Genomic DNA, 15,791 nt, shown 5'->3' on the forward strand with positions numbered 1-15,791 from the left:
GAGTTCATATCTTTAGTTTGAATCCAGGATAGTGCGTGTTTTTTAAAAGAAGGAAAATTTTGAAATTTTGGGATCAATGAAATATTATCAGTAAAAAAATAATGAATTATTTGTTATTATAACGAATAACCACAAAGTTAGTGCTTCAAATATTTATTTTTAATTGAATTTAATTGGCGGACTTATGCAGTCCATTCTTACGATGGTAAATAAAATTTCTTATTATAAATACAGGTACTAATCAAATAAAATAAAATCGGGTTGTGGTCCCGTGGCTAGTGTCTCGGACTCACGGATCAAAGGTCCGTGGGTCGAATCCCACTCTACCCCAACTTGATTTCCATTTTCTAATAGTGAGTTATTTACAACTCGTTGAAAATGGCCCTCAAAATTGCGTAAATTATAAGAACGCAAATATTTCTTTTTTTTTATAATAAAAAAAAAATACAAGTAAATAAAATAAAAACTAGGACAAAAAAAATTAAAATTACTACCTCGAGACAAGATCCGGTCCATCTTAGTGATTTTTTAAATCCATAAAGACTTGCACCAAAAAAGTCCAGATCTTGTCTCGAGTTTACAATACGACACAATCGGGACATTGGTGCATGCGAGCCATAGTTTGTGCTGTGTTGATCGAGGAACAGCACATTAGTATTTCGCAACCGGCGGATTGGAACATTGAATGCCACTTGTTCCAGTAACGTAATAAAATAAAATAAATATAAAATTTAAATTAAAAACGATCAAGCTACGCTGCGAACGGTGTGCCAATGCGGTGCCCTACGCGCCTAATGGTTCAGTGGGGGAATGACGATAATGAAGCGGTGACTTACCGTGTTGCAGGTATTAATGTCCCGGACTTGCTGCGTGTCCAGCAGCTCCTTGACCGCCTGCAGCTGACCAGCGCGAGCTGCTCTCAGGAAGGAGGTACTCGGTTCCTGAAAACAAAAAATACCATCATATAAGTTCATAAATTATTCTCTTTCACATCAAATTTTTAAAATATATTTTTTTATTATTTTATTTTAATTTACTCGGTGAAAACCAAATGCCGTGTATGGAATTGTATTTTGATAAAGAGTGTAAATAAACCAGCCAATGACAGGTCATAAGCCCTGTAGATGCCTAGACTTCTATATTACCTTCTCTAAAATGTTTTCAATCTCTGTTGTAATATGTTAATATTGTAAAAATAATTCTTCTATACTAAAATTCCACCCACACTTACATAATTTATTATAATATCAATTCTATTTTAATCTATTTTCATCCTCAGATACAACGCCGTTGGCTCAGTAGATAAAATTCCGATTATTACATATTACATGGATTAAACATACAGAAAATCTATTATTTTATTTATTTAATTTCAATTAACATCATACAAACGCGTCATAAAATACGAGACCGGTCGTAACATGTTCAGTGCCTCGATTATGAACGACGATTCATCTGTATATATAGAGACGGCAGTGGCGAATGGTGATTTTATTTACAGGTAAGCTATAAAAAAATATCATATTTTTGTACCTACATAGAAGGTACATAATATAATGTAAGTTATATATACTACAAATTAATATTTTTCTGTGGTTCTGTGTGATACAACAACTCTCATCCATGAAATCAACTCAAACGATCTAACTTCGTGATATATTATCCATTACTTTAATGCATAATTAATTAAAAAATACCACTATGAATTCAGTCGATATTAGGTATTCAATTTAAATGTCAACTGGCCGAATTGTTCTAGTAATTAATAGTGCTAAAAACGGCCGCGTCGAGCGCTATATGTCCTGTAATATGACGCATGAAAGTAATTATGGTCTAATGTCAAAAGTACCATCTCAAAGAAAAATAGTCCTTAAGAAACAATGTTTGAAATACTAACATATTACAACAGAGATGAAGAACATTTAAGAAAATGTAATATAGAAGTCTAGGCATCTACAGGGCTTATGACCTGTCAATGGCTGGTTTAAGTGGCCACTTTACACACTGTGTAACATTCACCATTTTGCCCATATTTGAACATCTATATTCCTTCAATTCTTTCATCTGTTGTTGTTTGTGAAGTTAAAGAGCTGAAACCTTTATTTATGCGGGTGAGATTCATCTAATTGAATTATTTCACCTACATACTAGGCAACGCTGAGAGAGATGCGCAGAAGAATGCTTCGAATCTCATTAATTATGGATAACTTATATAGCGCCATTTTCGTAATAAAATACCTCAAGGGCGCTTTACATGGAGATTCTATTGTTAAGTTAATTTAATTGAAGCTTTTAAATTTGCAATTCAATTAAAATAATTTATTTTGTTGTCACGTGCTACGGATTTATTCAAATGATTTAGAGAACAAGTGGGTTTTAAGTTTTTTCCGAAACATCACTTCACTTTCACAGCCTCGCACCTCTGCTGGGAGAGCATTCCATGCCATAGGGCCATGGACTGATCGTGTCTCCAGTGAAGCGGTTTTAAGCATTATGAGCAAAGAGAGGGAGTTACTGACGACTGTCAATGGAAGAAAAGCCCCATAATTTGGTCACATATTCCACAGTAAGGAGTATACCCTTCTTCAACTCATGGAAGGAAAGATAGAGGGCAGGCGGGGTATGGGACGGTAAAGAGCATCACGGCTCGGAAATCTTAGACCGGATGCAGCAACGCTGATTAGACTAGCCTAGTGTTATGTGCCAATGTAGTGTAAACTAAGTATTACGTCAGAGCGACGTAGTAACCACGAGAGATTACATTTCTAATTCATCCTCAAAGGACTGCGTATGGATTTATATAATACAAGTGTTGGTCTTTTGGAGGGGTAGGTTTGATACAAAAAATAGGTACATTTATTCTTCCCACGCTACATCCTGAGATTTACGCAAAATAATATCACTCACTCGTTGAAGCATATGGTTTTCAAGAGCTTTCTATAAACGACCCTTTTATTAAAATACATGATTTATGCATTCCGTAAGATGTGAAAGAACTGAAAGATTTAAGAATGGGAGCAAAAATGAATGGTATAACTGTTAACTGTCTTCTGTATGCGGATGATGCCGTGCTTCTTGCTAGCAGCAAAGAAGACCTTCAATTCTTGGTAACAAAAGTCTACGAGGTATGCAAGAAAAGCGATTTGCTTTGAATGTTGATAAATCGAAAGTGATGGTTTTTGAAGGGGATGAAAATATAACTAAATGTGAGATCAGCGTGAACGGAGATATTCTGAATCAGGTAGAAGAATTTGTGTACCTGGGAAGTATGTTTACTAGGGACGGAAAGGCCGATAAAGATATTGAAAGGAGGGTGAGTGCCGGAAACAGGGTGAACGGTGCACTAAAATCTACTTTGGCAAACAAATGTTTATCGCAGGAGGCTAAACTAGCAGTTCACAGCGGAGTTCTAGTTCCAACTCTAATGTATGGGAGCGAAGTATGGAATTGGAAAAATAATGATGAAAGTAGGTTGAATGCTGTCGAAATGCGATCCCTCAGGCGAATGTGTGGTAAAACGATGTATGATAGGTGCACAAATTTCGAGATTCGTGAAGTGTGTAAGGCTGAGACATGCATTATTGACAGAATTCAGAAAGGGGTGCTGCGTTGGTTTGGACATGTAGAGCGAATGGACAGCGAAAGAACGGCTAAAAGGATCTACGATGCAAATGTTGACGGATGCAGAAAACGAGGAAGACCGAGAAAGACATGGCACGATCAAGTCCATCAAATACTTGAAGATGGACATGTCAAAAGTAGGAATAATCGGCGTGCGTGCATGAGAAGATGTATGAATGTAGAGGAAGCGAGGTCTGTATGCCAAGATAGAGTGTTATGGCGTTCTATCCTCTCTGCCTACCCCTACGGGGAAACGGCGTGATGGTTTGTTGTTGTTGTTGTCGTAAGATGTTCATATTGGTCCCAGAGGCTTTACCAGGTGGTTAAGTGCCAAATGCATCAGAACTCCGGGTTTTCATCCTGTGGAGAATTGCAATTTCTACCACCGGCTTACTAAATGCAATACGTACTATGTTAGTACATAACACCAGGATCGCGATGAACTCAGAACGATAGTCGCCAACCTCCGGTGGTAGAAGCGGTAAAAGAAGAAAAAGATATAAACTATTCATAACAATAAAATTGATTGCAGAGCGGATCAGTTCTTTTGACCAACAAGACCGCATTAATTTGTTTCTCGCGTGTGCTACGAATTTTATGACCATTCTGACTCCTGATCCTGACTCACGACCTAAACTCACGGGTTAAATGCCAATAAAATACTATAATCCCGACAGATTTAATTCTCTAAATAGACCATAATATGTGTCTTTCGTCCATAACACTTTTTACAGAACACGAGTTGATAGTTGATACTAATTTATTTGTTAATCTCAACAATCAAAAGTGACGCGTCCACTTGAGCTGATCGTAAATAAAGCGAGATTGACGGGGGAAAAATCACTGTCTTATGCTTTCGTCGTATGTATACCAATCAAGGATGTTAAAATCAAAAGCATAAATAACAATGATAATTTGTCTGATTTATATAGTGCCACTTTCGTGAAAAATCACCTTAAGGGCGCTACACATATTATTATCACTCGGGAGGAATATCGGATTTAAATGCTCAATCTAGAGGAATTGATCTACACAGAAAAAATATAAATGATATTTAAGATCTTGACACTCCCGAACTTTTAAATTGTGTAAATTTTTATGTGAGACAGCGTGGGACGAGACAAAGTACTTATTTTGCTGTTGATTTGCACAGTTCAAACTATGCTAAATACTCACCTAGTCCACGGCTCCACATGTTAGCAAACAAACATGGAAACTTAGATTTATTTAATTTATCTTTATACAAATTAAATCGTTACTTTTTAATTGCTTCTTTTCTAAATTATAAAAATGTACCAAGTGTTATTATACTTGTTTTGCTGTTTATGCTATAATAATAATAATAATGTTTGGATAATTTATATAGCGCCATTTTTGTGAAAATCACCTCAAGGGCGCTGTACAATAAATAAATATCCCAGCACGTTTTGCAGCTACAGAGCGCATAGACGGTTGAGATTCTAGTTCCTCGTCTCCAATTATAATATATTACAATTATGATATATATGAGCTAGATAACAGAACGTCTTGCAGCTACAGAGCGCATGGACAATAAGAAATATAGCCCCTATTTACATTTTTATTTTTAATTTTTTTATTTGACAATGAAGTTTAGAGTTTAAGGGATACTTTAAAAAACGAAATAAAAAGCAGATTTATAAAATTAGAATTTAGATAACAACAAGTCTCGCAGCTACTGAGCGCATGGACGGTTGAAATTCTAGACCCCATTCACTAAATTCAGATATTTGATAGTTGAAAACATTTACATAATATGATAGCTAACATCACAAAAAGTCTTGCAGCTTCAAAACGCATCGACAAATGGAATTTCAACAACATAAGAATGATTTTAAAAAGTTAATAATAAAAAATAATTTTAAGAAACGCAATAATAATACATTGAGCAACTAGAACTAGTAAGTATGGCAATTAAGTGAACATGTAACAGCACAAAAAGTAAAATATAAAAAAGTAAACAAAGATAGCATTCCTTAACTTATTATTAAGGTTGACAAGACAATAGACGATACCCAAACTCAAACTCGTCCCTATTTTATTTTCGAATGCAGTAAACAGGATCTATTGTCTTTTTCCTAGCTATGATACATCGCCTCTGTTACTTCAATAATATTTATATTTAAACCCTTTATTTATTATTATTTATATCACTACAGAGATGGGTAGAATTTTTGTTTCAAGATTATGGATATTCGAGCGTTTACAGGGCTTATGACCTGTCATAGGTTGGGTTCAAGTGGCCACTTTTATGTAGAATTCTACAACATTCCCCATTCCGCTTATTAGCGAATATCCATATCGGTGACATTTTTGGTTTTTGTATATATGTCATGAAACAAGGAAAGCTTTCGCTAGCGCGTTTGGAGCGCCATCTATGTATTTGATATTGAGGTTAAGTATTAAAGCAAATTACTTTATTTATGTAGCTAAGACTCTATCCGAGTTAAATTAATTACTAGTAATCGCCTGCAGATGACTCTACAATTTTTTATTTTTACTTAATTTTTGACCAGATCTTGTTTACACAATATTATTTTTGGTATGTGTATATATATTTACATATTTATACACACACAATTCTGGGTTTTATCCCAAGGGGGAGTAGGTATATTATTATTTATATCACTACAGAGATGTTCACCTTTATTTATTGTTAATTTGCTGCATACCTATGTTATAATTTCTTATTTAATTTTTCTTTATTATTTCCTTATTTTGTGCTGATTTTATTTCATGTATCTATATTTTCTATATGTTTACAGGTGTTTTGTTTTATTATAATTGTTTTTCAATATTATTTTATACTTAGTCAAGGGCGTAAGCCGTCGAAATAAATAAATAAATATATTTTACGTGTTAAATAGTGTTGATAACACCGTTTTCCTAGGAAACCACACTCTAGCCACCGTTACGACGGTTATCCACCGCATCACCGTTTACTACGGCCGTTAAAATACGGGCACCGCTGTCCTAGGAAACCCTAGCTTTACCCTGTGATAAAATGACGGTATACTTAATTGTGATCAAATAAACCCGTGACATAAAATGAAAATGAACATATACACAAACGTGAATCCGTCATCGTCCATATTAGACCATTAGACGTGTGTCTAATGACATCTCATCTGTTATCTGTCATCGTGTTTATATTCCATATGTATTTTAATTAGTGATGCGCAAAATCTATACATCGAATAACCTTTTTTTAAATATTAAAAAAAAACCACATATTTTTATCGATCGAGAAAACACATTAATAGTACAGAAATCGAATTTCTTCATGTGTCCAGGCGGATGAAGAATACAGTTATGTGTGTGAAATAGACTTTCGACTTGAATGCAAAAAATCTGAATAAGGAAATCGAGTGGAGATAAATCCGCCTCTTTTGTTAAATGTACCGGGTTCGGGTGAAGCTGAAATATTGGTTTTCAACCCATTCTATCAGAATATTTTTTTAAAATTATTTTTTTATTTATTTCAACAGACGGGGAAAATATTTTAGAGAAGGGAAAATGGAAGTCTAGGCATTTACAGGGCTTATGACCTGTCATTGGCTGGTTTAAGTGGCCACTTAACACACGGTTTCAGCTCTTTTACTTCACAAAAGTCGACAGATGGAAGAGTTGAGGTAATGTGGATGTTCAAATATGGGCAGAATGGTGAATGTTACACAGTGTGTAAAGTGGCCACTTAAACCAGCCAATGACAGGTCAACAGCCCTGTAAATGCCTAGACTTCCATATTCCCTTCTCAAAAATGTTTTCCCTCTCTGTTGAAATAAATTTTAATATGAATAACTCCTTAGGGAGGAAATCCAGCCAGTCCGCAAGCATTTGGACATACTTAAACATTGTTGGAAAAAAAACTTTACATTAGATCATTTTTCAACGGGCGTTATTTGAAAAAATTTCTAATATTATTTTTTTATTTCAGAAGATACATCCATAGATACATACAGGAGAAGAAACCACAAGAACTATTTTTAGAAAGACTACCCAGATATTATGCCTATGCAGACGACCTAGAGTTAATCTCCAGAACTGTCCCGGGATTAAAATATGATTTCTTAAAGCTAGAGATGGCTGCAAGGGACATGGGTCTTAAAATAAATACATCTAATACTAAATGTATGTTAGCAAGAAAGTCACAAATAAACTATGCACAGCAGGCAATTGACGTTGGGTCACACCACATAGAGAATGTCAACTCCTTTAAATGCATGTCGTTTTGGTTTTATATTTTTGTGCAACAACTATGGTGAAGATGTATAGTGGGTTTTGCATGTTGGTTTAATTAATGTCCCGACGAAGAGACGGGTACGTCTTGAAACCAGTAGACATAGAAAAGTCGGTAAGTAGTTATATACAAATATTATATAACATTTAGTTACATTTTAATTTTGTCTTTCAATTTTAAGTTTTTAATTTTAATTCTTAATTTTTACTTTTAATTGAAACTTTCAACATAATTTTGATTTAAACTTTTCATTTTAATTTTAACTTTTGCTTTTAATTTTAAACATTTGATTTCAACTCTTAATTTATACTTACCTACATCTACTACCTGCATCGAATAATTTATTGTTGGTTGTGATTTTTTACAATTAAATTGAAATGTTCATGGAAGCAGAGAGAGAGGGAGGAAAGTAGAGTAGCTTTACAATGTCTTCTCCTTTTTATGAACTTTTTAAATAATATTTTTATTTTTACTTTTTTAGAATTAAATTATTTTTCCTCTCTCCTCCTGCATTCATTAGTGTGAAATCTGTAATTGGTCATACTTTTTTTAATTGTTCTTTTGTACCTTGTTTTATATAAAGGCTGTATGGTTTCATTAATAAATAAATAAATAAATAAAAATGTTTGACCACGAAGTTAATGCTTTAAATATTAAAAACTTTTTTTTTTAAGGACTAACCCGCTGAACCTCTATTTGGAGGCTTGTCAGCAGTTGGGATAGAGGGGATATGGAAGGAGGTAATGAAAAATACACCACAACACCCAGACCAATTGAGAAAAAAATCTTTCTTGGATTTTTTCTTGCAAAAGATCAAATCAAATTATCAAATTCAATTCATTAAAATCAATTTAGAAGTTATTTAGCTTTTTTTGTTGCGAGGGGTAAAAAAAACTCCACCAAGTAGTGGTTGGCGCGTTCGCCTACCATTCTTGTTAAAAAAGTTACAAAATAAATTTAAACCGCTCTCATGTAAAGCCGAAGAAAATAACACGCGTCATTGTTCTAAGATCATGACGAGTTTTTGAAAAAAACGCCATATATGTTTTGACAGTTTTGTAAATTTGCATTTAAAAATAACTAAATCAAACCGGCTACAAATGCAGAGCACGATTTCAAAATTATTTACACAACCGGTTGTAAGTTATTCGATAACTCCACTCCGGTCACGCGCATCACTAGTATTTAGTGTACCCCGATGACGCAACATTCCGAGGCCGTAGTTGGATTAGCATAATGTTGTGTGGTGTGTGTTGTGTACGGAGATAATACAGTATAGAATTCGGGCGGCCGGCAACCTTGACAGATGCGTAATGTTGTTAATTTGTAACTCCTACCTACTCCTATAATACTATAGTGTTGGTCTGCAGTCTACATGCGGTTTCGTTTTTTCAATTTCTACCAACTAGTGTCGCTTTTCACTAGCGATAAAAAACACTGCATTTTGTCAATGGCGTATATTAAATAGACACATTACAAGCGCGTAATATATTTTATTTTCTTAACATAAACGGCAAATCTGCCTTTTACAAAAATTTATAATATTAACATATTTGGATTAATATTTTTTTTTTAAACAAATTTCCTTATACACAAGATTTATAAAAGAAAATGAACCTAAAAATTATATGAGATTTATATTTTAAAAAATAACCTAAAAATAATACAGCATATTCAGTAGAAAGTTTAAATAATAAAATATTCTACAGTAATACAACAAGAAAATCATAAGTACTGTTTCATACAGCTGGGCAAAGTGAACAAAAAACTGTATATATTATGAAATGCATGAATAAATAAATAAATATAATTACCATCCACCATCTTTAAAAAAGTTCAAAAGGTTTGTTCTATAGGAACAATACCCTACACTAAATATATCAGATACGTGGGAATAACTATTGCCGAGTTCATGAAGTCTGTTTAATACGGCATTACAAGTATACACTGTCCGCGAATTGTTGCTACAAAACGGTGGCACCTGTCTAGTCATTCTTCCAGGCACCCTGAAGTTGATGAGAGATAATAGTTCAGGGCAATCCTATATTGAATTTACAATTTTGAATAAATTTAAAAGGTCTATAATTTTTCTTCTATCGTTAAGTTTTAACAAATTTAATGTTTTTAGTAAAAAATCGTAATTTAAAAATACATGACTGATTCTAAGTTTAAAATTTATATACCGTAAGATTTTTTTTTGGATACTTTCAAGAGAATTTTGGTGACAGTTGTAGTAAGGGGTCCATATTGTAGAGTTATACTCTAACTGGCTTCTCACTAATGAAGTGTACATCAACTCATATTTTTAATTCCTTAGTCACACGTAACATGAAGGCTAACATTTGTAGAGATTTACAAGTAATATTATTTATGTGCCTAATAAAGGATAATTTTTGATCAAAAACGATACCCAGGTCGCGCGCCTCAGAAGTTGAGCCTAATTGCATATTACCCATCAAATAATCAAATAAAATTGGGTTTTTTATTCTAAAAAATCTCATTATGTGGCATTTTTTATATTTAATTGTAGTTTATTGGTGGAGCACCAATGGAACATTTTATCTAAATTACGTTGCAGAGTCACACAATCATTTACGGAATTAATAACTTTAAAAATCTTTATGTCATCGGCAAACAGCAATATTTCCACATCATCAAATACATCCATTATATCATTAACAAATATGATGAACAGTATATGGCAGTTATTTTTTATTTACTACAGTATCACCTTTCTATGAGGAGAGTTCAGCGTGTGTACTGGTGGATTTTTTGAGCTGGCGCGTGCGCTATACTTACACATGTACATTGTGTAGTATCCGTGAATATGACCATGGTATGACATCGCACGGCATATATAAATAAATAAAAAAAATCACCCTCTTTTTAATATCTTTCTCGGCCTTTCCGTCCCTAGTAAACATACTTCCCAGGTACACAAATTCTTCTACCTGATTCAGAATATCTCCGTTCACGCTGATCTCACATTTAGTTATATTTTCATCCCTTTCAAAAACCATCACTTTCGATTTATCAACATTCATAAGCAAATCGCTTTTCTTGCATACCTCGTAGACTTTTATTACCAAGAATTGAAGGTCTTCTTTGCTGCTAGCAAGAAGCACGGCATCATCCGCATACAGAAGACAGTTAACAGTTATACCACTCATTTTTACTCCCATTCTTAAATCTTTCATACAGTTATCGATGTATATGTTGAACAACCATGGTGACATTACACATCCCTGTTTGACTCCTTTCGGAATATTAAACCACGATGTTAGTAGAACTGCTAGTTTTGACTCCTGCGATAAACATTTTAACCCCCCCTCCCCAGTGATGTGTAGCTAGTACACATTGCGTTTAATAACTTTAATATCTTTATAAATATAATAAATATTGGGTTTAGATTTTCAGTATTCCTCCATTACACATTTACGTATCGACTGAAATAATTTGTTATTAAATAATAAGTACTTATTAGGCACAAAAAATCATTTTATCGGAAATCGGGGATAAATTACAAATATCATCAAAAGTATACTCTCAGTCAGTCACGTAGTCTAGTACTATATAGCTACTCAGTAGCTCTCGGGAAGTTGGCGCGGGTGCACATTTCGCCCGAGTCGTTAGCGATACCCAATGGTTTTTTCATGTTCTCAGCAGTTAGATTTGAAATATTATTATCTTTGAATTAAATTATGGTTAATTAAAGCCATTCCCTATAAATATTCCATTTTTCCCTTTTTAAATCTCTTATTTTTTTTATGTGTAGTGACTACACGGCACCGTAACGCGCGGGTGTTTTTAGGACAGTAAGGGAAGGATTAATAAGTAATTTTAACAGTAAGCAAAGACCGTGACCGCGAGGCGTTTTGAAGTTTACTGCGCAACGTTACCGTGGTGCTTTTCGCGAAAATAGCGCTATATAAATCATCCGGAACAACAATGATGGGTCCTATGGGCGGCGAGAGCCGAGGAATGTCAGCATGTCCAGACGGAGGAACAATTAGCGGCAGATTCGCGACAGGAAATGCTCTCCCCACAATATGGGCGCCATTATTCAATTGTGCCAGTTTGGACAACTGCAACAGAGCAGCGGTGGCCGACCGGTCGATGCCACGAATATTTTACTTTATTTTATTTTATAAACATAAACGGAAAATCTGCCTTTTACAAACATTTATAATATTAACATATTTGGCTTAAAATATATATTTTTTTTAAAACATGAACTTCCTTATACCCAAGATTTATTAAAAAAAATTAATCTAAAAATTATATAAGATTTATATTTTAAAAAATAACCTAATAATAATACAGCATATTCAGTAGAAAGTTTAAATAATAAAATATTCTACAGTAATACAACAAGAAAATCATAAGTACTGTTTCATATAGCTGGGCAAAGTGAACAAAAAACTGTATATATTATGAAATACATGAATAAATAAATATAATTACCATTCACCATCTTTAAAAAAGTTCAAAAGGTTTGTTCTATAGGAACAATACCCTACACTAAATATATCAGATACGTGGGAATAACTATTGCCGAGTTCATGAAGTCTGTTTAATACAGCATTACAAGTATACACTGTCCGTGAATTGTTGCTACAAAACGGTGGCACCTGTCTAGTCATTCTTCCAGGAACCCTGAAGTTGATGAGAGATAATAGTTCAGGGCAATCCCATATTGAATTTACAATTTTGAATAAATTTAAAAGGTCTATAATTTTTCATCTATCGTTAAGTTTTAACAAATTTAATGTTTTTAGTGAAAAATCGTAATTTAAAAATTCATGACTGATTCTAAGTTCAAAATTTATATACCGTAAGAATTTTTTTTGGACTCTTTCAAGAGAATTTTGGTGACAATTGTAGTAAGGAGTCCATATTGTAAAGTTATACTCTAACTGGCTTCTCACTAATGAACTGGGAGTGCGGCTAGGAATAGCAGGCGCCAGATTCAATAGAACAAAGGCTGTCTGGAGATCGGATATTACTAAGTAAAAACCAAATACCGCCTTGGCCGAATGCTTATGTACATAAAGTGAAATTGACCAAATCGGTCTATGAGAGAATCGAATACCTTTGGTCCGGCTAGGTTAAATGTGGCGGGTAAATTTTATAGAGCTATGATGTTTTTAACACTTGTGCAAGGAGTAATAATAATAATAATAATATTTGGCTGATTTATATAGCGCCATTTTTGTAAAAAATCACCTCAAGGGCGCTTTACAATTGTATATCTAAACTTACATTCTAACTAAACTTAAGTGATACATTATATTTCCAGATTTAAAATTGAGGGTATGATAGTCTAAAGAAGTGGGATTTTAGTTGGGATCTGAACTGACTGGGACTGTCGATGATTCGTAAGTTTGAAGGCAATCGGTTCCAGGCAGAGGGGCCGGCGGCGGCAAAAGCACGATCTCCAAATCTAGTGTTTGGGGAGCGCCGGATTCCGACAAGTTTTCATCTCCCTGAATCAAATGCTGACCTAAGAGTAGATTTTCTTTGACATGTATTTTCCCTAATACAAAGGTCCGATAGGTATTTTGGGAGCCATTTCATGAAGGGATTTGAATACACTTCTTCTTAAAAAACACTTTTCCTTAAAAAAACACAATTCACCAAAAAACTCGCTAACGTTGTTCTGCCGATTATGGCTCGATATACTCATTTTCGTACACAAATATCGGTTTATCTTTAAAGACAGTCGAAGATAACTCTCTTCACTTCCCAATGCAAGCGGGGCCCAGGGCCTGGCTAGTCCGAACATCCAATATTTATACCCCGTTCGGATGCGCGAAGCGTTCGGATTATTAATTCAATCGGTGATGTCCACACACACGACAGGGGCGAATCGTCCAAATAAGCAATTATGCACAGCTTACTATTATTTATTTTATAAATTTATTGCATAAAATTAGTATACATATTTAATAACAGGGAATCTATATAAAACTAATTGATATAAAATGAAAACGGAGTGTTCTCTGTTTATGATAGTCTCCGTCTAACATGGCCCAGCCTGTTCTAAGATGGAGATTTTTTTATCTTTTAGAGCATAAGTAGTCCTTTACTAATAAAACAATATAAAAAAAAAACTAAAACTACTTAATTATAAATGCCTAGCTAATCAAATGTAAGAAATTAAAAATCGTTATTAGACAAAGATAAAGTATATATATGTGCCAAGAATACATGTTACCTAAACATAAATAATAAAGTATTATATATAATAAAAAACAAATATAAAGTAATGAAATACATAAAAATATTGAGTTTTTCTGCTGACATTTCTTGGTGGAACTGCATTTTAATTATAATAATAAAAATACTTTATAGTTTTATTCCACTTTTATTTATAATTTTTTAACCAGTGACCGGGTTTACCAGTCTGACGATGTCGGTCACGACGAAACCCGGTCACTGGTAAAAAAAATATTAAAAAAGAAATTATAAATGAAAGTGGAATAAAACTAAAACGTTTTTTTATTATTATAACATAAAAATATAAATAGTATGTGTACCAATTATAAAAAGTACTACGTTTTTTGATCTACATATATATTTTAAATCTCTCGTTACACTATTTATATGTGCAGTTATGTAAGATTAGTTTTTATATTTTTTTATTTTCATATTCTTATTACTTCGTTTTAATTTTTTGCTATTTTTGTGTAAAATACATGTCTGTTCTTAATATATGTAAAACAAGTAAAAGCCTACAAGGCGTTTAAATATAACAAAAAAAATAATGTTTTGCTTTTTCGAATTTTAAAGATTACTTGCTACACTTGTTATTCCTTCTTCATTTTTTCTTTTTTCTCTGCTGCATTGGCATGTTTTTATACTTTTAAACTACTTTTAATTACTTATATTATATATGTAAATAAAATCAATATATTGCTGCTCTTACTATAATGTGTCATTAATTTTGAAGATGTTTTTTAAATTGACTTAAATTTATTGTCTTATATTTCACTTAAAGATTCTTCTCATCGTTTCTTTGAATCCCTTAAAATAAATATGTGTAAATTTATGTTTTTTCTTTTTTTTAAAAAATGTTATTACTATTTTATTTTATTTTTACATCTGAGCATGTTTTTCATTCTTTATTTCAATTCTTAATTTTTAATTACTCTTAAAAAAATTTCTTCATTTTTAATATTATTTCCATGTGTAAATCACTACAAACTACAAACTTTTAAATATATTTTTTTCACTTATATTTTAATTTTTAAACAACTTTCATTTATGTTTTTCTTTTTCCTTCTCTTTTTTATACTTTCATAATTAACCTTACATATAATTGCTTTATAATATGGAAACTTCACTGGTCCATTAGAATTAAGTCTAATTGTGTAAAATATTAAACTTTGTAACTGTACTGTATGTTTCATAAATAAAAGAAAAAAATATATTTAAAAAAATTAAAAAATGTTTACAAGAAAAAATCGTATGCATATTCTGCTTTTTATACAGAAAACTAAATTTTACTACATAGATAAAATTGAAGATAAATATAAACTTCGTATTGTTATCGGGGCCCTGCAGTAATATTATTTATGCAGGCATAATGCATTATGACCATTTCTTTTGCATCCTGCCGCTCGTAAAGAAAATAAGTTGCATATTCACACGTCTTAAATACGAACGGTACCGTATCCGTTAAAAAAAAACATGTACCCATATTATTAAAACACCGTTTCGGCTTATTTCACACGGATCGTACGAATTCACGCGGCATGCGGCACGGTGAAATTAGGGTAGATGATATATTAGTTGGTAACAAAATTGATAACATTTGGCCGACTTGATTACACCACATTTTCTCTCATTGAAAAGGTGGACAAATTTAAGTACATCGGCAGCATTCTAACAGAGACCCTCGACCCATATA

At 33.0% G+C, this 15,791-nt stretch overlaps 1 protein-coding gene across 1 annotated transcript in view; it reads right to left on the reverse strand.

The window, feature by feature from the left end:
• Window positions 1-15,791, reverse strand: part of LOC148274761 (uncharacterized) — a 125,647-nt gene that overhangs the window by 66,939 nt on the left and 42,917 nt on the right. Inside the window, exon 2 of the mRNA XM_088236635.1 lies at window positions 837-941. Within this exon, the coding sequence (XP_088092761.1) occupies window positions 837-941 (105 nt within the window). The remainder of the gene's footprint in view (window positions 1-836; window positions 942-15,791) is intronic.

The sequence above is a fragment of the Micrasema longulum genome, unplaced genomic scaffold, assembly GCF_059751315.1.
Source record: "Micrasema longulum isolate JH-2025_06_02 unplaced genomic scaffold, ASM5975131v1 h1tg001591l, whole genome shotgun sequence".
In the NCBI taxonomy this organism is placed as follows: Eukaryota; Metazoa; Arthropoda; class Insecta; order Trichoptera; family Brachycentridae; genus Micrasema; species Micrasema longulum.